The following is a 23,416-nucleotide window of genomic DNA, read 5'->3' as shown; positions in this document are numbered from 1 at the left end:
GAGTCATGCTTCCTCTGTGCCTGCCTGTACTCTATTGAACAGTGAAGTGGACAAAACAAACTTCACAGTCACAGGATAGAAAAAGTACACAGACACAGCTAACTGAACTGAACTCAAGTTAACAGCCCATATAGGTTGAGATCATAATTGAGATCATATCATTCATTTAGTTTAATTACAGAGCCAAAGCAGTTTTAATGAGAACATGCCACATCAACTAATGTCCAGTGTGTTGTAAGCCATTGTGCAGAAAAAAAGGCATTTCTCGGTCCAGTATGACACCATAAAAGGAGAACATACAAATTTACAGGATCAGAGAAGACAATAAAAGTCATTCCTAACCACTTTAACAGTTGTAAGTCCTAAATTCGTTAGTACTCTTTTTATAGAGTATTGTGAGAGCGGTGCTACAGTGTGGCTTGGGAAAGCCCCTGCCTGCTCCCCGTCTTCCCGCTTGCTTGTCCTGCTGGGTCAGACTGACTCTCATGCTCCCATGCTCTTTGACATGGCACCGCATATTGCAAAAACGGAGAGCAGTAACATTACGGCATATGATCTCCCCCCCCCAAGTCACTTTAAGCTGTTTTTCCACCACAGCAATTTTTAATGCCACAGAGGGAGAGAGAGCAAAAGAATCCAACAAATACTGGTAATACTTCTGCAGACACAGCATAATCATACCGTGATATAACCTCGAGATGAAAAAGAAAGATAGCAGAAAAACAATTCAGTTGGTGTCATTTACAATCGGTTAACAAGTCAAATCCATTTCACTCTGAGCAATTGCCAACCTCTTCGTTTACTCTCTAAACTACAGATATGCGCTGTCTCCATTCATCCCCCATACCTTCAGTCTCGCTCTGATGATGACAAACACACACCCTCTGATCTCTTTCTGTCCAGTAACCGACCTGAGTCAGCTATAACTCACAGACCATATACTTCAGAGGGAGAAATCTGACTTTTGACACTATCAATCTTATCTAAACCTTATATGTCCCTGCATGGGAACCAGAAGTCCAAGTGATTCAGGATACTGTTGCAGACCAGGAGTGATTATTTCTGCTTGTACAGCGGTGGTATGAAGAAATCTGACCCCAAGCCAAAAGATTTTGGACTGAACACAATGGGTAAAGCAATTTACTGAGCCTTAACATCTCTCTCCCAGTTTCTGTGGTATGTATTGGTCTAAACATTACATATTGTTATATTTGTACATTTCCAAAGCCAATCAACCACCTAGACTTTAATTAACCAAGACAATTCAATTGAATGTGGAAATGTATGAATTTGGTGAAGGACACAATACAGAAATTCTTACAGAAATTCAGTGACACCTCATTATACGACATACTGACCTTCCATTTGAATAAACAAAACTAACTCTGACTTAATGACTCATAACAACTAGACTGTTGCTGAAAACCGTCCAGCTGGCTAGAACTGGCAGATCTGCAAAAAATTGGTTGTTTTGCATTGTAAAGAACTGTGCACTGTAAGAAAAACAAGACATTACAAGAGGTCTTACCGTTCCAGTGTCGTCTTCCATGTCTCAAGACTAGGCGTTATATGTGTCTTGTAAGTAGGTGTCATGACCTCAGGCTCCTAACACTGCCGAAGACCCCGTGCATGTGTGTGCACGTGTGTGTCAGTGTGTGTGTGTGTGTCGGTGTGTGTATGTGTGAGGATGTGCTTGTGCCTCTCTGTGTGAGTGTTAGGCTTTGTCTGTATGTAGGATTGTCTACTGTTTGAGTGAGTGTGTGTATACAGTACTATAGTTTATGTGGTTCTGTGTGGCTGAGCGTGTTTTCACTGATACATGTACATCTACTCCTTTTCTCTGTGTGTGTGTATGTGTGTGTGTGTGTCTCTGTGTGTGTGTGTGTGTGTGTGTGCATGTGTGTGTGTCAAGGTTTCTAATCCTCAGTCAGCAGCAGAGCTTCTGCGTCACCAACACAATCAGCAGAGAGCCTTTATATCAGGACCAGAGTTTCCACCATTAGCTGTCCTCAGTGTCTCGGGACGGGGCCATGATCCACTGTGGAGTTGGTAATAGTTCATTTGCATGCAAGGCCTCAACTCACAGGAAGAGGCACATGCGTAAACAGACAAATTGACTAGTGAACTTGAACTTGAACACTGTGATACAATGGATATGATCAGAGGCAGCTATTGCCTGAGGCCTTGGCAGCAGAAGAGACTCACAGATAAAAATATAAGCCTATTTATTTTATTTTTTTTAATCAATTTAAAGGTCCATATTATTCATGATTTTGTTGTCAAATGCACTATAGCTCAGGATATGAATAATGTTCATCAGGATGTTTTGAAAATCAATGTAGGTTTGCAACAGTTACATAATTGTTGCAAACCTGCTGAGTGGAGGCATTACAGGAGAGTCGTCATTTCAAATGCTGCAAATTTACCTGATTGGAAGGATTTTAGCAATTGTTAATTGAGATCATTGCCAATCAGGATCAAGTACAGTTGTGATGCGTTGACTGGAGTCAGTCTGAAACTACCTGTATAAAGAATGGATTTTTGAAAATACATTAACGACTCTGAAAAATTAAAATTTTAACAAGGTCTACATTATCTTTGATCATATACTATATCATACTATAAAGCAAGGAATCTCTGTCTGTCTGTCTCTCTGTGTGTCCTTCGCATATCTCGAGAACCGTTCGTCCGATCTACTTCACACTTGGCGAGTGTATTGCTGGGGACCCAAGGAAGTGCAGTGTCGGATTTGGTGCAATTTGGACACGCGACATGTTCAATATTAATAAACTTTGAATAAACAAGCGAACAGCACTCTGTGCTGCAGCGGGCCGGGGCAAACAGCGGTCTGTGCAGCAGCGGTGCAAACACTGCACTAGTGTATATAAATAGAGGAAAATTTGAATTACTATAATAGTGTGCCTTTAAACAAGATTTACTTATTGAAAACAGACACACACTATCATATAGATGTATGCTTGTCATTAAACATTACATATGTGGTTTGGTAAAGCACTGGTTTGAGGAGCTGTCATTTTTGTCTTTGTTGCTTATGAATGTAAATTTCTAATTTTCTATACACATGTGGTATGTGTGTCCTGTAGTGGGGATTGAAGCCAGTTATAGTACAGTGGAACCATTAGTGCCCATGTGGGAAAGCCCTAACTACAACACACACACACACACACACACACACACACACACACACACACACACAAAGGAATATGAACATCCATATCTCCAGTGTGGCAACCAGCCACAAAGGGTTATAACTGCAGAATAGGTGAGAGGGGAAGAGGGAGGTGAGAAGATGGAAGGAAAGGAAGGAGGGAGGGACAGTGCTGGTTGCAAAATAAAATCACTGTTTTGGTAGCCTACTGTAGAATTGGACTGCGTAATATAAAATATGAAGAAAGAAGGGGGACAGAAGAACTACATCTAAAAAGGGAGGATGGGAGTGGAGCTATCAGTAGAGCGGACTGGAAATAGTGCACACTGTACATGTTGAACTGAGCCCAACATGGAAAGCAACAGCATGTTATTATCATCTTTATTCATGGAAAATTGCATGAAAGAATATTAGACACCAACTTTCAATACAGTCATTAATTAAAACAGCTGAATAAATGTGGTTACAGTACATACAAATTCTGAAAACATTTTTCTGCTTTTGTTGTGGTAGTTGTGGTTCACTGTCCATATTTCAGTCTTACAAGAGATAGACTGTTGCAGGGAGGTGTGGTGAGGACCCAAACGCAGGACAGGAAACAAGGTACACGTAGAACTAAGAGAACTGGACAGGGAAACAGACAAAGAAATACAAAACCTAGACCAGCCAAAAAGTCACAACCATGACATAGACAGCAGAGATGTTACAAAACATCTGGTTCGCAGGTGAATTATTCAAGCTGTTATTAGTAATACTGTGGTAGTCCTAAGTCTGGAGGATAATACTGGCAGATAAGCACTAAAAGAACAAGCCCAGAGTTCAGAAAAATGAGGGAGGGATCTGTACACGTGATTTTCTTTTTACAGTAATTCCGGGTACATAAGGGGCAACAAAGTGACTCATAGGAAGCATTAGAGAAATAAGAGTTAAAGTAAAAGTAATAAAGAAATAAACAAATAAAATCATGAAATCTGAATCATCAGCCCAGAGTGATGACGAAGGTCCTGAACACCTCTCTGTAGGCATTTCGCAGCAGAGCGTATGGGAAGCAGCTCTCCAACATGTCTTGGCTCAAGAACGGAGACTTCTCCACAATCTAGGTGAATAAGTGTTAATAGTGTGTGTTAGAGTCATTTAGCTTGCAATGATTAATGATTAATGTTGTATATAATTGCAGTTTACATCTATCTTATGGTTCTGGATTTTTTGTTCCATAGCACAAAATGACCATAATATATCTGTGGGGGGTTGATGATGTTGTTGATCTAATTACTCGATTACTTCACCATTGTGCTGAGATTTCTGGCTTTCAAAACTCACTTTCTGGTCTTTACTCTGATTTGGAACAAAAACTCTCAATCCATAGGAATTTCAGCGAGCGTGCAACCAGCACTGCAAGACATTTCAGCTACGATGGCTAATAAGCCTTGCTCTCAAGCCAAAAAAGCAACAGTATCATTATTACAGTATTTTGCATTGTGATATATTGTGCCTTCACTAGGCATTAGCTCTATTGTGAAAACAAGACTATTATTTGTGTCAACAACAGGCCAAATTAAGCTATACTGGTGATCCATCTGCTGTTGCAATTCCTTAGTGGCATATAGAGGTCAATAAAATCCATAAATTACTTAATGCCCCTTTAACGAACCTGGTAAGCACAATAAACACAGTAATAGGCTACAGAAGGTAGGTGATTAGAATGCAGTTTTACAGCTGTACAGTTAGTTTGCTATTATTGTACCAGCAAGCCTACCATGTGCAGGAGCAGGTAGACGGAGTCTCGGTTTTTGCTCTCCACTCTTTCCACATCCTGTCCCAGCTGAAGCAGAGTGGAGGAAGCGAGCTGTGGAATGACAAGTTATAAAGACATTTTTACAGTGGTTGACTTGACCTAAAATGGAGCAAAGTTTAGCAGTGTCTTGAGAAAGCTCTTTGACTGAAACACACACAAAAAAAATAATATATAGTACAGTGAGCACAGGATAGCATTTCTCCCTAGTGATATGTATTTTATATTTACAGCTTTTCTAAACACATGTTGTACTATGCCACACCCAACAAAATTACAAATTTGTTAGATTAGACATTAGATTAGTTTGCTAACTTGAGAAGCAACAACATTTGACAAAATCTGACATATTTTTGGAATTTTAGGACTTTTGCAATTTGGGAGTTTTGCAGAGGAGGAAAAATATGTAGTGGTAAGAAACTAAACTTAACAATATGTGTCACCTACCAGGAGGAACTCTTTGAGGTGCTGCTCTATGTTCTTGTTCTGAACAGTGAACATGGCAGCAGCCAGCTGATTGATAGCTGTAGCCAAACAGTGGATGTTGTTGTTGTGGCCTGACAAATAAACAGACAGCAACATAAGGAAATTCAACATACAGACGTTATAGAGAATGGCTTGGCATTGAATAGAATAGAATAGAATAGAATACACTTTATAGCTGTAGCCACAGAGTGGATTTTTTTGTTGTCTACTGATTAGAGAGATTTACTTAATGATCCACAACACTCAACAGGAAGCATACTATTTCCTCAGAGTAGATCTCTTTCAAACATGCCAATGGAAAATAGAGACAAAGAAAATAAGCTGAGACAAACGCCACCCTCTGCTTTGATAGAAATCTCTGCTATTTGATGCTCTTAAGGTTTTGGTCCAGGCTCTGAGCCAAATAGTTAGGGTCAGCAGGGCCACATGCCAAGAGTAACTGTATCGATGCACGTCAGCCAGAGTTATCTGTAAACAAAAGTCTCTCAGCAGAAACATGTTTCTCATTAACCGACATACTTTGCTCTGGACCACGTCCGTCAGACTGGAAAGTATGATACACAGAGATGCCAGGAAGCCGAGTTTTTAGGGTGGAGGTACTTTTTTTTAACCACATTATCAGTAATTAGTAAGTAATGCTGGAGGAGGTAGTGGTCAGTAACTGGTTGAGGGCTGAATACTGATTATTGTAAATGAGAAGTTTGTTCTGGCTTTGAATGAATGAATGAATGAATGAATGAATGAATGAATGAATGAACACATGCACACCTCCATACTCTCGCCTATAGGAGGAGTTGGGGTTCATGGCCAGGGTCGGCAGAGACACGGCAATGTAGACGAGCAGCAAACAGGACAGCTTGTACTCCTCATCAACTGATGTGTTGTCTGTGGGTTTTTGGTAGATAACATCAGAGGATCACAATCTTTTCGTGATGACTCAGCTGTCTGCAGATATAGTAAGGAGGTGAAATGACTCTGCAACTCAAGTGCTATAAGTTCACATCAGCCAGAGTTCACATGCTGCTGTCTTCAGATGTGACAATAATAGTTTAGGTGTTGTTGTTCTTTACCTGTGTGCATACTGGCAACAGCTGAGACCAAGGCAGGATCGATGTCACATGTCAGCCCTGCAGCAGAAGCCAACTCAAAAACACTCAGCGTCACCTGCAGGTTCATAATGCATTGTGGGAAGTGCAGCTACAATAGACAGCTTAAAACCAAGCTACTGCAACAAAAAGCACACTGCAAAAAAGGTCAAGCTGACCAGTGATTTTAACTTGTTTCCAGACCTGTCAAGCTTATTTTGTATTATTTTGTATTATATTTTTAGTCAACTTATCTCACTGCACTGGCAGATTATCTTACTGGTTTTAATAAATTTCACTTGATACATGCCATCATAAATCAATGGAACAAGACACTTTCTCCAAGACAATTTCACTTTTAAAGTAAATGTCCTTAAACAAGTCACATTATCCTGATAAAAAAAAGTCTAATTTGTTAAAACCGGTAAAATTACCTGCCAGTGCAGTAAGATGATTTCATTAAAAAAAAATCCTAAAATAAGCTTGATAAGTCTGGATACAAGATAAAATAATCAGATAAAATAGTCAGTTTTTGCAGTGCACTGCATGACATGATGTACAATTTAAATGTAACAAGCTATGAAGCATTTTGCATTTTATTACCTCATGCCAAGAAACAGCAGAGAAACATTGCCAGTAATACACTCATCTCTGCTGCAATCTGACACACTGAGCTTTGCAATATATATAGTTGCCATAAAAGTGACATATTTTCTCGCTAAATCATTGGTGAGTGTCTTTATCCTGCCACACATGTCCTGCCCTATTTCTGGTTTCATGCATGTTTGGCCTGTCTGGGTACAATGTTTCCACTGATGTGGTTTAGAGTGCAGAGCTGCAGCGGTGATCAGAGTCTCTCTCACGGAGGCAGGAGGGGGCTGCTGACGTCTTTGGGGTTATCCTGGCCTGGGCTGTGGCACGGCTGTCATGCCTCACTCTCACAGGCCAGACGTAAGTAAAGGGAGGGGGATTTCATAGCCACACTCACACAGATTGCTCCAGAGGAAGATAAGGAATTTGAATTGGTTGTACGGGAGAATTCTGACTCTACAACTAACTCGCTAATATCACATGTATACTGTCCTATTATTAAAAAAACATAACATTCTGCCACACATGATGCTATACTCTACATTCTTAGCCTCTGATGGCGAATATGGCAATTCCCCAACGTCACTAAACTAAATATACATTCTGATAAATGTATACAAAAATATGCCCTCAATTCTAAGCATGAAAAACAAAACACTGTCTACTGTGCATTCTTCTGCATTAAGCTGGCCTTGTGAAAATAAACTGCGTTGCTCGATGGAATGGCCCTCCCATGGAGAAACCCTGATGATTGCGCTGCTATTCCTCTCTGGGTTCCTGACGTACAGACGCCTGTTTCACAGTGCAGCGGGATGAAAGCTGTGTTTTACCTTGATGTCAGTTTCAGGGGGGATAAAGTCCCTCAGGCACTCAATGGGCCCCATCAGGTAGGGGCAGTGCGAGTGCAGGATCTAAATATAGGGTTTTACAACACAATATCACTGAGAGCATACATAAAAAATGAACACATTTGCTGTATATTATGCTATCAAGGACAATTCTCTCCAAGCTTCATATAATAAGAGTTGTAGAGTCAGTGGTGGACTTTCAGTGCAAAGAACCGTAAATACTGTCAAAGCATTTACCAAAATGTATGAGGCGGAAAAAGAAGAGACAATACTGGACATTGACTGTCAGTTAATTGGATGGTAACCAGTCATTCAGTCGTATGTCATATTCAGTAAGATATATTTCCAACAAAACATCAAAAGCACCTCTAACGTTGGATTCTCCAATTTTTAAAGCTGTGTTGTAGCTATTACAAACACATTCGTCAGTATATCATCAGTCCCACACTAGATGAGGACATCTAAGAATTTGTCATTATCAACATCTAACTTGTTGGACATTGCCTTACATCTTTCAGACCCTCCTGTGCCATTGCTCTGAAGGACAGGATGACTCCAATGATGGTCATCCTCTTCAGCACGTTCTCTCCACCTAGAGGAGGATATGAAACAGATAAGAGGCAGATAAGGGCTGTATTACAAGACTGGGAAGCTATCAGGTGTGCCGTAAGTGTGTGGATCTGTAAATAAGATGCTGCTGATATAAATGAGAACATGCTCTTATCAACAGGAAAATAAGAGCATCTTTCTGAAGTGCCTGATACTATGGGTTGAGAGTAAGAATGTTCCTTTCTGGGATAAGTGGTCAAGACATAAAATCATGATATATGGCCCGGTATCATTAGCTTTTATGTGTTGTGCAAACTAAGAGATTTTTTTTTTTTTTTAAATCAGCAGGAGGAAGATGTCAGATATATAGTATGCTATAGTAGCAAGACCATGTGGTGAGTTCCTCCTTCTCTTCTCATTATTTTTCCCCTTCTCATCTCTCCCCGGTTTCCCTCTCCTTCCCCTCTACGTCGTACACTACCTGCTTTTCTCCTGCCCTCGCCCTCTCCACCTCCGCTTCTCATCAGTTCCCTTCTCTTCATCCCCCCTACCTCCTCCTTCACATCCTCTCTGAGACCGCCTCCTTATCTGCCCTCCCACTCTTCCTTCCACCTCTCACCTGACAGTCTCCTTTTAAGATTGGCCATCTCCTCGGGCTTGTCAAAGTTGTTTCTCATCTGTACCAGGATGTCCATATTCTCAATCACCAGTTTCTGACAGCAGAAAAGGAAGTGAGATAAGTGATAAAATCACCCCCAGGTGGGAGCTGTAATGGAGAGAAGTCAGCTGTGACAGGTCCGTCTGTGGGTTAGGAGCTGAAGGAGTACAACTCATCAATTGAGAAGTAGGTGTCAAAGTGGGGAAACTGACACATCAAGCAGCATAAAATGGTCACTTGTACCTGTGATCTACTCTAAAAAAAGATACATGGTGTACATGTAGGAAACTTTGGTGACAAAATAGAGGATAGTTTCAAGGTGCAAATCTTTTGTCTCTTTGCATATCCAACATAGGTTTGGATATAAAACACAATTTTCAACTCATTTATAAAAGTTTACAGTTTACAGAACAAGGTACAATCTATATCAGCGGTTCTCAATGTAGGGTTCCTTGAAGGGGTTAGAGGGGGCCCAGCAAAATGAGGAATAGTGTAACTTCACTATAATTTAATTCACTTTAATTTATCCCAGTAAGATCGTATATAAGAATGACCATTGTAATCATAGGTTTGACTCTCACCACTATAATCTGCCCACATACTATACAGAGTACACACATGCAATCCCTGGGGCTAAATCTTATCAAATGGGGTCCTGTGGCCTGAGTGTCTAATTGGTGTTTTGTGACATGAAAATGTTTGAGAACCTCTCATCTACATCCTTTGAAATGAGCCCATTGCATCTTACCTTCAGCTCGCTGACTTGAGATGTGATGTGCCACAACAGGTTCTCACTCAGAAATTTCAAGCCATACGGACCAATTAGCTCAGCCAGGGCCCGCAGCTCTGTTCAAAAGATGACATGTATAATTTAGACATGGTTTGAAGATTAATTAATAAATGCAAAGGCAATGATTGGGAGGTGATGGGGGATCAACAGGGGCTTGCATCTCTATTCAAAAAAGTCTTATAACTGTTATGTGTACACAACATGTTTTAATAAATGCAAGGAAAACAATAAAGCTCAACAGGAGCTGGATTGAATCAATGAGAGGCAACTGCAGCAATCAGACCTTCCACATCTCTCAAACTCACTCTGCTTGAATATGGGTGGATAAGGATGCATGTGGTTAAAGCTGGAGGTGGTTAATGGAAGAGTGAGTGAGTCACTGCGAGGCAGGCAGGACCAGAGAACATGTCCTCACTATGGAGTAAATATAGACGATGATGATGACAATCTGAAGGCGTCAATGAAAGGATGGAATCTCCAAGGTACCGTGTGAGTGTGTATGCATATGTATGTGTCTGTGCGTGCAGGTGTGTATGATGGATGTACAGTATGTGCCTGAGTGTGTGTGTGTTTGTGTCATGATCTGTAGAGCAAGTGATGCTGGAGTAGGTATGAGGCAGGGAAAAATGAGTGGGAGCAATGGTAAGCAATACTGAAGTTTACATTAGCCAGGCAGTGTCAGAGCCATAGGAAGAATAAGCTGCATGACAAGCACAGTGAAATAATACACCACACACTACCACCAGTAACAATCCTGTCATCCTCCTGAGCAATGAATATCCCTCTGCATGTTGTATCAAATTAGTGAACTGAAACTGCAAGTAGTAGCAATTAAACCAGTGAGTCATCACTTGGGTCTCCGCCTGTATTCATTAAAGCTCTAACTACAGGGGCACTTATCTATTGCAGTTGTCGGACGAAAACGTGCATCTGCAAAAAGTATATTTTCAGGAATGAAGAAAACAATGACTCTTTTCTCAATGATGTCTGTGTATTATTGGAGTAATAAAATGTCTTTGAACAGGTTGCAAGGGCCTAAACGTCAGAAGCTTGATAATAGGAAGATGCACACAATACAGAGCTCAAGGATGGACACTAGCATGACCCCAAAAAGGAGGACACCTCTGTGGGGCAGGCGAAGTAGGTAACCAACTACAGCTGCAGTTAGTGTGTTGATCTACCGTATACCATAGAAAATACCCATACGTTCAATTTGGCTGCTGCACATGCACACACACAAAGCACAAAACAAATAAGAGGTGATGTTGAAAAGAGATAAAAGAAAGGGAATAGATCATAATATTTGAATCATTATCAAATATTATTTTCTTTATGGCAGTGAAGTCTGTGAAGTACACCTGCAAAACATGGGATAAAACCCCAACAGGACAGCTGCATTCGGGTGGTTATCCCACCGTCTATAATGTTACCTCTACTGTTCTATTTCTACACCCTCTCAAAAATTGTTGCTATGGATACTGAGCTCTGTATGTCATTGATGACTGTCAGTTGACTTACTTGCCCATACAATTGATTTCCTCATTTGTGAAAGACAGAGCTCATAGAGAAATATCAATTTCTCTAATTACTTGCAGGGCTAAGAAAGTGGATTATAGTGCAAAAAGTAGTACTCATAAATTTGCTAATAGAACGGTGAGAATGTCTCCTAATGTAATGAGTCGTTTTCATTATATTTCACCAAGTGACCCATCCACTTTTGTTCCATATTGAGTTAATGGAGCTGCGGGGCTGACCTGAGATGTCAGAGTACTCCTCTGCTCTGAAACCTGGCTCGTTCTCAGTAGTCTGGTTGACAAAGCAGTGCATGGTGGGACAGTGGACGATGAAGGCACTGCTGGCCTGACGCAGGAGACCCTCCAGGTACCTGATGATAAAAAAAAAAAAACCACTTCCTCAACAAGTGTGTGTATTTTGCATCTGTTTGCATGAAAGAGAGACAAAATGAAAGACAGAAAGAGAGATAGAATCAGAGGAGTATGTATATATGTCTTAGTGAGCATGCTCCATGTGTCTATTTATGTGTGATGGTAAACTTATGTGAAAGTGAATGCATCTATTTGGATATACTGTATGTATCTGTACTGTAACATGTAGCATGAATAAAACTCTAAATCACATACACACACACACACACACACACACAAACACACACACACACACACACACACGCACGCACACAAACACACACACACACAAACACACACCAGTTGGTGTAGAGGGTTGTGATGGTCTGCCCTCCCTGGGAGTCCAGTGGCTGGGTCTGTTGCAGCAGGACGCTCTTCACCAGCCGGGTCACGTCCAAATTGATGTAGCTTGACAGGGTGTGCAGGCTGGCTGTGTAGGCCCTTACCCCCGCCAGGAGGTCCGAGGGCCGGGCTATCTCCTGGGTGGTCTGGTTGTAATTGGCCATTCTCACGATGATCCTGGGGCGACACGTTTAACCCACGTCACTTAAGATTGTGCTGGAGTGGATCGAGGTGGACAGACAGGGCCTTAAAACTGGCTAAACGAGCCATGGTGGCATGGCACCACTTTCATTAGGTCAGCACATTTACTGCTCCAGGGCCTCACTGCATTTTTTTTCTCAGGGTCCTCTCTCTCTCTCTTTCTCTCTAGTGTTCGTTCTGACTGTATTTACAATTGTGGCCAGGGAAGGACCAATCACGGGAAGTTTGCTGCCACTCGAGGGCCCTAATTTTAGGGTGACAGGGGAGATAATCATCAGCTAAAACATGGAGACATGGAGCAGTGCATATACACAGAAACATTAGGTTGCCCTGGTACCAAGCCCTAATCTAAATAACAGTTAGCACTGAGATGACACAGAGCAGTGGAGTGACATGATAGATCTCTTCTCACATTCTAAGTAGGTGCAACATAGCCTGACACTGAGCAATCAGATAGTAAATCAGAGTGCAGTGTAGTGACGGGTAAGCTCAAGAGACATTTCATGAGCAGACAAGCTCCAAATGATCCCCCAATCGTCTGGGGGAAAGAAAAAGAGAAAACATAGTGTGAATATATGAATGAGTGACAATTTGGAGAAAAGTTCTTATGCTGCTGATGCTTCTGGGTGTTCCCAGTTATCTATCACATTCTGGTTAGAGTGATTTGATTTTTTATGCTGTTACTGTAAATATTTCTGTAGCCTCGGTTTGGCCCCGAGTCTGCATGTGGGTGCAAGCCTTCAGGCATTCAGAATAGCACAATAGTCAGCAGTATAAAAGATAGTAAAGTGATTGCAATGCATTTAAAAGGGGCCCAATATTTTACAATGAGTTCCTATCATACAGCAGACTTCTGCACTGTTAGAGAAAGCCATGATACGTGGACAGTATTTTGACGCAATGGAAATGGGCATTTGTGTCAGTAATTATGACTTATGGTACTTTTTCATTATTTTATGTCCCTTAAAAGACTCACTATATCATCCACATTTATTTTGTCCCATTTAATAATATCACATGCCCACTGCTTTTTTTGTTTGTTCAGCATAGCCTACTCAGAGAGGCGTGTCTCCAGATGAGAAAGGAGGAACTCTGTGGGAACGACGATGTGGTCGAAGATAATGAAGTCACTGCAGAGACTGTAGGAGGAGCACAGCTCAGTCAGGATCAGATGCATCTTGTCCATACTGAGAGTAGGGAGAGGAGGGGAGAGAGAGAGAGAGAGAGAGAGAGAGAGAGAGAGAGAGAGAGAGAGAGGGAGAGGGAGAGGGGATGCAAGTCTTTAGGAACTTGGAACAAATATTTTGACAATGACTGTATTATGGATGGGCTTTTCTCAGACAAGGAAGGTCATAAACATGTTGGGGGTTAGTAGAAAACATCTCCATACTGAGGCAAGGGGGAGGAAGACTGAGAGACAGGAGAGAGACAGAATTACAACTCTTCAGGATAAGAGTCAATTAAGGGGCTTTATAACTGTAGCTATATATGGAATATGACCAAAATAATGAAAACACCAAAAACACTGTAAAATCTTCTGTCAGTAAAAGGGTGTCTCTAATAGGGTGAGGTGGTTTTTCTGGCATGATTCTGGCCCTTTCATCCCCTTCTGGTTCAACTACTCGTCTCTCCAATATTATCACGGTGGAGGGAATAAAGCTCAGCACCAATTGTGTCTTGTAGATGAGGGCATTGTCATTCTGTCATCCTGATCAGGCAATAAATGTGTCATGGGTTGAAGGAGATCACTCAAAAGTGTCAGCAGGGATTAGAATATTTGTATCAGCATGAATCAGCATAAACCAGCCATGTCAGGAAATCCCTCCAAACCCTGCACAGAACCACCTTAATCTACAATGTGATTTTGACCTGAACAAATGCTCATGATGATGCAGCATGTCACCAGAAATAAAGTGTGAATTTTAATTACTGCAAATTGGGTGGTATATTGTCTGGATCAAGCCCCTTAAATCAATGGTTCTCATCGTGGGGTCCGGGGACCACCAGGGGTTCTTGAGGGGGTTCCAGTGGGTCCCCAGCAAATTGATGAATTGTTAAACTTCACCATTATTTCATTTACAAGAAGTAAACACAATTACAGAATGTAGAAGAATGACTGTTTTGATGATAGTTTCACTGTTATCGCTCTACCTACAATACAGATAGTCATGGAATTCTGGACAAAATCATATCTGACAATAAAAATATTCTCACATTTGGGTCAGACAAGCAAAATCTCATCACATGGGGGTCCGTGGCCCAAATGTGGACTAAATGAAGGGTCCTTGATATGAAAAAGGTTGAGAATCACTGCCTTAAATGATTGGTTAACCGCATCAGTTTTTCCAGATTTTTGCCAATTCAGTATGACTATCAGCAAAATACTGCAGTCTCATAATTATAAAGCATCAGGGCCGTAATTAAAGAAAGAGACAGTGATAGAGCAAGGAACCAGTGAGAAAAGCTGACTTGGTGGTGATGGCCCGGTCTTTCCTCAGGCTCTCAGCCCCTGGTTTCTCTTTCTGGACTTCTCCTTTCTTAGGCACCGGCTTCTTTAGCTTTCTATTGCGGGCCGCACTGATGGTCTCACCACAGTTCTTGGGCAGTAACTAATGGGTTAACAAGTGGTGAGAGATGGAGGCAGAGAGAGAGAGAGAGAGAGAGAGAGAGAGAGAGAGAGAGATTGGGACAGAGAGAGAGATGATGAGGGACAGCAAATATTTGGCAACATGTTAAAAGACAAAGATTGGGCTTTTGCTTTCACATGGCAAGCGTTCAGTCAAAAAGTAAACAATTTAGTCATGCTTTCCTCAAGGCATTGGAAAAAAACAACTAATTAAACTCCAGAATTTTAAACTTTTCTGATCATTTTATTCAAATTCTATAAGGTCTTTCCAATCAGCTGATGCCCAACTGTGACTAGTGTGATTATAATTGGACATGCAGTTTGGCAGAATCAATCTGTCTTAGATAATTACTTTTTTTTAACCCTGTAATACACTCAGAATTTACCTGGTCATTGAGGTTGCACTGCTCAGCACATATCTCTAAGACAACACTGCTGGTCTGCTTGGCTATCTGCTCCAGGAAGGTCACACTCAGACGCAGACTCCGCTTCTCAATTGCCACAGTCTAGACATACAAACAGATACATACATATGTGAGCATGCACACACATACTGTACACACACAGACACACACACGTGAGCATGTACAAATGCACACACAAATGCATGCATGAACACACACAGGCAGAAGCATACACACACGTGCACACACACACACACACACACACACACACGCACACACATGCACACCAAAACAGTAGAAGGGATGTATTCTCCCATAACTCCCTCTAGTTAAATTTAGCGCACTATTCACTGACAATTTGGAACTGTTTTTCCTTCTGTGTATGGCGATGTTTCACATTTTGTTTTGTTTTGTTTTGTTTTTTATATCTTAGCAATTTGTGTCTTGCCATTCCCATGGCTATCAAGACATTTAATCGCTGTTTGACTCTCACAGCCTTGATGGGTAAATGTTTCACAAAAGCAGGTACAATGATTTCACAAATTACTATAACACTCCCTTGCTATTCAATAGCAATAAAGCAATGACTGCGAAACACAGGAAGTTTGCCACATCTCGGTATCTGAGTATAAAGACAAAACAACATAGATTACATAGAAGCTAATCAAGTAATACAACTGCAGTGCCTTTGTTAGCAGGTAAACCAAATTATATGAAGACATATTGAAGGCTCTGAAAGTATTCATGTAGTCATGTAGCTGTTATGATTCACCAGGTGATATGAACATGTTAAAAGTCAAAGTTCATGTAGAGTGTAACCGCTACCTTCACCTTTCCTCAGTTACAGTAATGTTCAGTTTGGCCAGCAGATGTCTCAGTACTGACCTCTTCTGGGCAGAGCGGGTGGCCACAGTGGCTGAAGTGGGAGCAGGTGGCAGGGAAAGCCATGAGGTAACGCTTCATGGTCAGCTCCTCAGCGCTCTGGCAAAACATCTTCTCAAACACACGGGGGTAGAAACTAGGAAACACGCAGACAGAGGAGTCGACAGAGTGAACAGTCAGGGCATCAAAGACTTCAGCCTTGTCTTGTTTTATCTCATCTTACAGTATGTCATCTTATCTTATCTTATCTTATCTTATCTTACCTTTTTACATGGCTTTATTGAATACTTCACTCTGATTTGGCTATTGAACGCATCCTGAGGTCTGTTATTTCTGAATATCAGACTGCTGTTTCACATCTAACGATATCAATCTGTAGTCAAGAAGTCTGGTCGATTTATTTTCCAATCTAATAATTTGATTTCTAATGTTCGCATCAGGGTCTTGATTTCACGATAATGATTTATCTTATCTTATCTTATCTTATCTTATCTTATCTTATCTTATCATATCTTATCTTACTGAAAAAAAAGAAAAGAAAAGAAAAGAAAAGAACCCTTCTGAATAGGTCTGAACTGACCAGAGTATGGACAGATCAGAGGTCTCTTGCAGCAGATCGTCCACACTGTCCACCATCCTGGTGTGAAACTGGATCATGTTCATCACCTTTGCCAAGTCGGGGTAGTCCTTTATTGGAAGAGGGGCCTTGTTCACACTTGTGTAGGCCTGGAGCGGGAGACAAACAAAGGCTTTAAGGTGACATCCAAGTGACTGCAGGGGGGTCAAATGAAAGGTTTACATTGATAGTTAAGTGACATTTGAAACTGTACGATAAACCTGCATACCTGTAATCTCAACCAGTCCAGTCTAAGCGCTCTGAAATCAAACTCCTCTTTGTTTTCCACTGTAGTGAGAAATGTCATTCATCAAAGTTATTTAACTTTCATATATTGCATTTTAAATCCAGTTTACTTACCATGTTACCTTTACTTATTTGACAGAGAACAGTATTGGGTCTACATGAGGGTAATCTATTGTACAGTGAAAAACTGTGTGTGCAGAATATCCGGGTTGGTGGTTTACCTTGTTTGACTGAGAGTGCAGACAGAGTTGAGACAAATGAAGTTGTCAGGATTGACTCCTCCTCTGGACAGACATACATGTTCTGCAGAAGAGGAAGAGAGTTCAAAACAGTTGCGGCTGCTGTTTGATTTAATTCTTGCTGATGTAAATGAGCTGGAGAATTAGGGAAGAATTCAGTAATCTAAAAATGGTTGGCTTTCCACCGTTTGCCTCTAAACTAATGTGTAAAAGAAATGCAAAGAAGTTAATGTTGCATGAACATTTTTTCTCTTTGATATCAGTGACACCAGCACAAACATTTGCACACACACACACACACACTCTATCAGTACCTGTATGGTGTCATTGAGAACCATGGCATCAAACTGTGCCAGGTACTGGACGTGGTAGCGCTGTAATACTTGGCTGTACTTTGTCATCAGACTTTTTAGCTTCTCCATGTAGAACAGCAGCTCTGCCAGCTGACTGGTAAAACACATCATTGGCAAATTAACACCAGAAACACAATCATCATTAATTCCCTTTCAAGATTTAATAGTTATATAGATTGAGCCATTGTAAAAATCTCTTTGTGCACACACAGTACACAGCTGCTGCACTGCTGCTCCATCTGTGAGAGGAATCCTGCGGTACTAAAGCAGGATAGATGCAGGGAGGGAGAACTTCTAAAATGGCTACCTGCAGTGCTGTTGATATTCTTTTAAAGGCTAGGATTGGGGCTGTGAATTGAAATGTCATGTTTAATGCCAAATAAATAGATGAGTTTGACAGATTGTTATGTCTCTCCCTCTCCACTGCTGAAATTGAACTGCTAGATGCCAGATTTGTGAGTATTAATGTGACTACCAGTTGCAAGGATCCCTGGTTCTACAGTTGGCAAACGGAGGTCTGTTTCCCCTCCATCTATGACCTACTTGTCGATGTAGTCCTCAGGGGTCTTGATCTTGGGCATATTCTCAGAGTGTCTGACAAGCCACAGAACCTCGTCACGGGAAAATGACAGAGCCATGAAGACAAACAGGGCCTTGGGGATTTGATTGGCACACAGAACAGAGGGGAAAGAGGAATGTTAGCAAAGAGTCTCAGCTAAGATTGGTAAATGCAATGATTACTATGAAATGCATGGTCATTCAAAGGAATTTCCACCCCAAAATTTTCCCCAGGCTTTAAGATGTGTACCGGACGGAAGATGAAGACACTTTTTTTCATGAATCATGTGACCAGAATTTCATCTTGGACTCAAGTCAAAAGTCAAAATCTTCAAGCAGCAGTGTTATGCAAGTTATTTCTACCTTGGGTCCCAGTAGTCCTGGTTCATCCTCCAGGACTTTCAATAACTCCTTCAACGCGCCTCTCAGAAAATGTCTTCTCTCTCTGTGCATAGCCCCACTGTTAATAACATGGATGACATGGACACTTGGTTCTGACATCTCATTTCAAGGTGAATATACAACATTAAATATTCATGACACAAAAGTTAGTAGTAAAGATTGGTTGATGTTCTGTCAGGCCCACCTGTTGACTATGGCATGCTCCCTGCATTCCTTGATGTCTGCAACTCGCTTGCTATATCTGATTAAAAAAAAAATATGGACACAAATGAAAGCTCACCGGCAATTCCAGAAATTGCAGCAGGTATAGATTCATTTAACCCAATGGTCCAGCAGTGTAGACATCTTTCATCTCACATGTATTCGCTCCACAGCAAACTCACTCTCCATATTCCATTGTAGGCTGAAAACTCTTATCAAGAAGTCCCTCACATCACCCCTTGATGATATCACCTCTCTTCGCACTATAATTTCTCTTAAAATATCCTTTCTATCTCTCTCCCTAACCTTTACTCTATTTCTTTTCCTAGCGAGTTGTTACACTCATTTTCTAGAGTTTTTACACTCATTGTATGTCGCGCTAAATAAGAGCATCAGCTGTATAGCTAACAGTGTTGGGTAAAGTCACTTTTAAATGTAATTAGTTACTTTACTTTGTTCTTGCCTTAAACCGTTTCAGTTATGTTAAAAGTTACTCTCTATTAAAAGTGACTTGTTAAAGTAACTTGTTTGCTTTGCCCACTTCGAAAACCTGGCGCAGAAACTTGGCTTGTGCTGTCGATGTGTGTTGTCTATCATTGTTTTAAAATGCAATGCAAGGCTATTCCTCGGTATGCTAATCTCATTTATAACAAGGATACTTAGTAATGTACTCTAAGGTGTCACAAAGTAACACATTACTCCCAACACTGATACCTAAAATGTAAATGTAAATGTCCTTGCTATGTATCTCAGAGCAGGAATGCTGAAGTAGGCTCAGTCCAGCTTATTCAGTTCAGAGGGAATAAGAGAATAAAGAGACCTGAGATGGGGCCCACATAGTTCAGGACTAAGGGGACAAAGGGGTATGGTATTCCCATTCTTAATACAGATTCTTATCCTCCTTTGTTAACTATAGATTTTAGGGAAAATGTGAGGGACAAAATCAAGATTTGACCTGCCCATTAGTAAATTCCAATATATCACCTAGTGTCTATTATTTTGTGCTTGTTGATGCTTTGTACTCTTTGCACTCTCTCATTTCTCACAAGTCACACTGCAGATGCAGTATATTGCAGCAGTGCAGCTCACATACCCTTTGAAGCCGTCGAAGAGATCCTCGGAGACCTTGTGTATGTTGAGTACCTCATCTCTGGTGAGGGTGAGGTAGAGGCCGCTCCGGAGAGCCATCTTCCACAGCTCCTGGGACGCCTGGTTGGTATTCAGACTGCTGTGGCACAACAGGAAGCCAACTACAGGCAGGACAGCAACATTAAAGGCACAATCTGTGATTAGATATGGAGCTCCCTGTTGAAGCACTGTTGTCCTACTGCTGTCTTTGTTTATACAATGATGAATTTAATTTTCTGTCTTTCTGTACTGTATTGTTTGAGTTTTTAATACAAAGAAAGACAGTACAGCATGTGACAGATAGATATGTGTTGTACATGTATAGTGTATTTTGAGATAAGATGCATTGAGAAAATTCTGATAAAAAAGCTTATTTTCCTGTTTGAAGGCATTTTTTTCAAGAAAATATATGAATATGTGCAAAATTGAAAAGGAACACCTTACATGGTTCCATTCTGCTTTCTCACATTGTATGTGCAAATGGTCACTGTCTATGTGTGTGTGTGTGTGTGTGTGTGTGTGCGTGTGTGTGTGTGTGTGTGTGTGTGTGTGTGTGTGTGTGTGAACTGCTACAGCTGCACCACCAACACTAGAAAAACACATTTTAAAATGGTGCTAGTATTTCTATTTGCATATACTTGCAAGATGTGAATATGCATCCTTTGATAAAGTGCACTGACAGAGGAAGTTATCAAGCAGGAAGGTCACACTTACTAATGATCCACCGTTCCATCACCTCCATAGACAGGTATTCACATGCCATCTGTGGAGAACATCAAGCTTATTAACTTGCAGAATCAGATACTCATTGACGATAGAGATACACATGTACGTATCTATGTACATAATGTATGAACATGCATTTAATCTACAACCTTATGTGTGCTAACCTTACGAGACAAGTAAAAATCCATCTGCAATATAGCCATCATACACTCATACTACTTTTTACATGTTTTTGCTGCACTGCTGTTGCACTGTTACTCCACCCTCACAGGAACTGTTTGGAAAATCAAGTAGCTACATATAGGTTGGGGAATTCTACAGTGACTACCACCATAAAAGTGTGTGTATGTGATTCATTGTGCATGGAGAAAAAAGTTGTTTCAGAGAAATACAGACTCTTTACGGAGCCCCTAAGGGTCCTCCCAAACTGTGATAAAACACCAATTTTAAACAGGTTTTGTTTTAAATTGTACATTTTATGAATATAGCATGGGAGCACTGTGCATATGGGGTTTCATTCCAAAATGCTATATATATATCCATTATGAAAGAAAATTGTTCCTTCAAGTTTATTACTCAGTATTTCCCAAGCAGAGATGATTCAATCCTAAAGTGCATTATTTTTGGTAAGAAACTATTTTGTTACCAGAATTGTTCAGAATTCTCTAATGACTTTTAGGAGTAGGTGTCATTTTTTTTTTTTTTTCAGATATAACTTCATATGATAAATGGTTGCCTAGAGGCCTGTTTCTTGGCTGGAGTAGTGGCTCGCATATGGGGAAGCCACGGGTAACAGGGATCATAATATTACATCAAAGGGACTCTAATAGCTGTGTTCGCAGGCAGCGGGCAGGATAGCAGCGGACGGGGCAGAGAGGAGAGACGACAGGAAGAGAGGCGTGGGGAGGAGAGGTTAAATGAGGATAAAAACCTGACGGAGAAGGAAGTTTGTTGGGGGGGCTTGAGGGAGGGGAGCAAAAGAAAACCAAGCCCTTATAACAGGGACAAGAATATAACTTTTTGTCTTATGAACTACCGTTTTAATTTTGTTAGTTTATGTATATTTTTTATCTTTATTTTTTTATATATTAATTAATTTTTTATCAGTTATTGTATATTTTATATATAGCTTTCCCTTCTCTAAAACTGTAGTATCAAAGTAGAAAGCATTGATTACAAGGAGAAAGATGGTGAAAATCATTGTTGTGAACAAGAATTGGAGAGAGAGAGAGACAGCAATAATAGGAGGAGTGGAGGGAAAATGGGATGCCGAGACAGGTGATTTAGTGCCACTGATGTCAAATGGACTATTGTGCTTGACCTGGGAAACCATCACTGCACAGGTTCAAATGTCATCTCTTGGCTGCCACACTTTCTTTCATTTCTGTGCCTAATTTGACTGGGAGCTGTCTGCAGGTGTATATTTTAGGCATTTGCCCTCGAGGTGGGTGATCGGGGAGGAGAGGTGATGGAGGGGCGGGCTCACAGTGTCACAGCAGGCCGGGTCCAGCATGGCAGCTGGAGCGCTGAGCAGGCTGAGCAGCTGGGCGCTCCGCCACTGCTCCGCCGGCAGGTTCCTGCGCGGGTAGACCATATTCAGCGACAGCACCGCCGCCGTCACTGACTGGGAGAGGGAGAGAGGGAGACAGGGAGATAATGAGTGTGGAAGATGGAGAGAGAGAGAGAGCGTGAAGGGAGAGGGAGACAGACTGAGGCAGAGGAACAGAGATAGTGAGAGAGGGTATTAACAGCTCAACCCTGGGGTGCAACAAGTAGGGGAAAATTATAGCACTAAGAAGAAGTCTGGATTAATCAGGCTTATATATTATCCTATGGTGTTATCAGCAGGGGGCCTATTCGAGTGGGATACAAGGAGATAGACCCCCCTCCCCTGGTTCACAGAAATTACGACAGGCATCCCCTTTATTTTAGGACAAAGATGAAAGAAATCTCACAGTAGTGCCATATACCTTTTTATTTCCACTGCTTCCACTGCTTGTGTACCTTAGTAACAAATACCACATCTTGTCAGGGGACCAATCATTCCCATCAACCCAGATTCTCCCCCCTGCTCCCCTGCTCCCCTGCTCCCCTGCTCCCCTGTCCCGATTGAGCCTACCCTTGTGTGAGGGCCAAACTCTTCAGTGAGCTTCTTCCAGGGATGCTCATACTCTACAAACATCTGGCCCAGTCGTGGGTAGGATGGGTCACTGCAGGATTCAATACAGCATGCAGTTAATCAACGGAAGAAGAAGAAAACAAGAACAAGAACAACAAGAAGATGTTAAAATAAAGTAATAGCGTTGACAATAATGTGCTAATCTAGCATTGCCTACAGTATCATTTCTGCCTTAAGGCATAATTATCTAAAATTTCTTAGCGGATTTTAATTATCATAAATTAGGCTGTCACTGTTTTGGATTTCAGATATCACATAGCTCAAACAATACATCTCTCTTCCTGGGAGTCTGAATAGCAAGAGACTCTTGGTCATACCATTTTCACACTCAAAGGGCTAAATGTGTGTGCAAGTTAAATCAAGTCAAATTGCTGTGACATTCAAATTCATGGCTCTGTGTTTGTGTTTCCTGCTCACGTC

At 41.2% G+C, this 23,416-nt stretch overlaps 1 protein-coding gene across 2 annotated transcripts in view; it reads right to left on the bottom strand.

The window, feature by feature from the left end:
* Window positions 1–3,549: 3,549 nt before the first annotated feature.
* nckap1l (NCK associated protein 1 like) overlaps window positions 3,550–23,416 on the bottom strand; it is a 24,606-nt gene continuing 4,739 nt past the window's right edge. The window contains exons 6-31 of one of the 2 annotated variants that reach the window (XM_071544549.1): window positions 22,937–23,027; window positions 22,304–22,441; window positions 20,806–20,854; window positions 20,057–20,213; window positions 18,947–19,003; window positions 18,724–18,820; window positions 18,346–18,455; window positions 17,764–17,896; window positions 17,432–17,513; window positions 17,194–17,252; window positions 16,929–17,074; window positions 16,352–16,484; window positions 15,449–15,568; window positions 14,906–15,045; window positions 13,492–13,623; window positions 12,194–12,412; window positions 11,723–11,853; window positions 9,927–10,024; window positions 9,140–9,233; window positions 8,481–8,563; window positions 7,954–8,034; window positions 6,518–6,611; window positions 6,216–6,332; window positions 5,409–5,518; window positions 4,926–5,015; window positions 3,550–4,265 (exon numbers count right to left, since the gene is read on the bottom strand). In XM_071544549.1, coding sequence (XP_071400650.1) covers window positions 4,149–4,265; window positions 4,926–5,015; window positions 5,409–5,518; window positions 6,216–6,332; window positions 6,518–6,611; window positions 7,954–8,034; window positions 8,481–8,563; window positions 9,140–9,233; window positions 9,927–10,024; window positions 11,723–11,853; window positions 12,194–12,412; window positions 13,492–13,623; window positions 14,906–15,045; window positions 15,449–15,568; window positions 16,352–16,484; window positions 16,929–17,074; window positions 17,194–17,252; window positions 17,432–17,513; window positions 17,764–17,896; window positions 18,346–18,455; window positions 18,724–18,820; window positions 18,947–19,003; window positions 20,057–20,213; window positions 20,806–20,854; window positions 22,304–22,441; window positions 22,937–23,027 — 2,878 coding nt within the window. In that variant the 3' untranslated portion in view covers window positions 3,550–4,148. The remainder of the gene's footprint in view (window positions 4,266–4,925; window positions 5,016–5,408; window positions 5,519–6,215; window positions 6,333–6,517; window positions 6,612–7,953; window positions 8,035–8,480; window positions 8,564–9,139; window positions 9,234–9,926; window positions 10,025–11,722; window positions 11,854–12,193; window positions 12,413–13,491; window positions 13,624–14,905; window positions 15,046–15,448; window positions 15,569–16,351; window positions 16,485–16,928; window positions 17,075–17,193; window positions 17,253–17,431; window positions 17,514–17,763; window positions 17,897–18,345; window positions 18,456–18,723; window positions 18,821–18,946; window positions 19,004–20,056; window positions 20,214–20,805; window positions 20,855–22,303; window positions 22,442–22,936; window positions 23,028–23,416) is intronic. The other variant, XM_071544550.1, reaches the window with a different exon arrangement.

Source organism: Centroberyx affinis, unplaced genomic scaffold, assembly GCF_046629955.1.
Source record: "Centroberyx affinis isolate AG114_WGS23_722 - 3 ecotype Tasmania unplaced genomic scaffold, CSIRO-AGI_Caff_v1 ptg004599l_1, whole genome shotgun sequence".
Lineage (NCBI taxonomy): Eukaryota > Metazoa > Chordata > Actinopteri > Beryciformes > Berycidae > Centroberyx > Centroberyx affinis.
The sequence above is the reverse complement of the archived record's forward strand: the minus strand, read 5'-3'. Positions and strand labels throughout refer to the sequence as shown.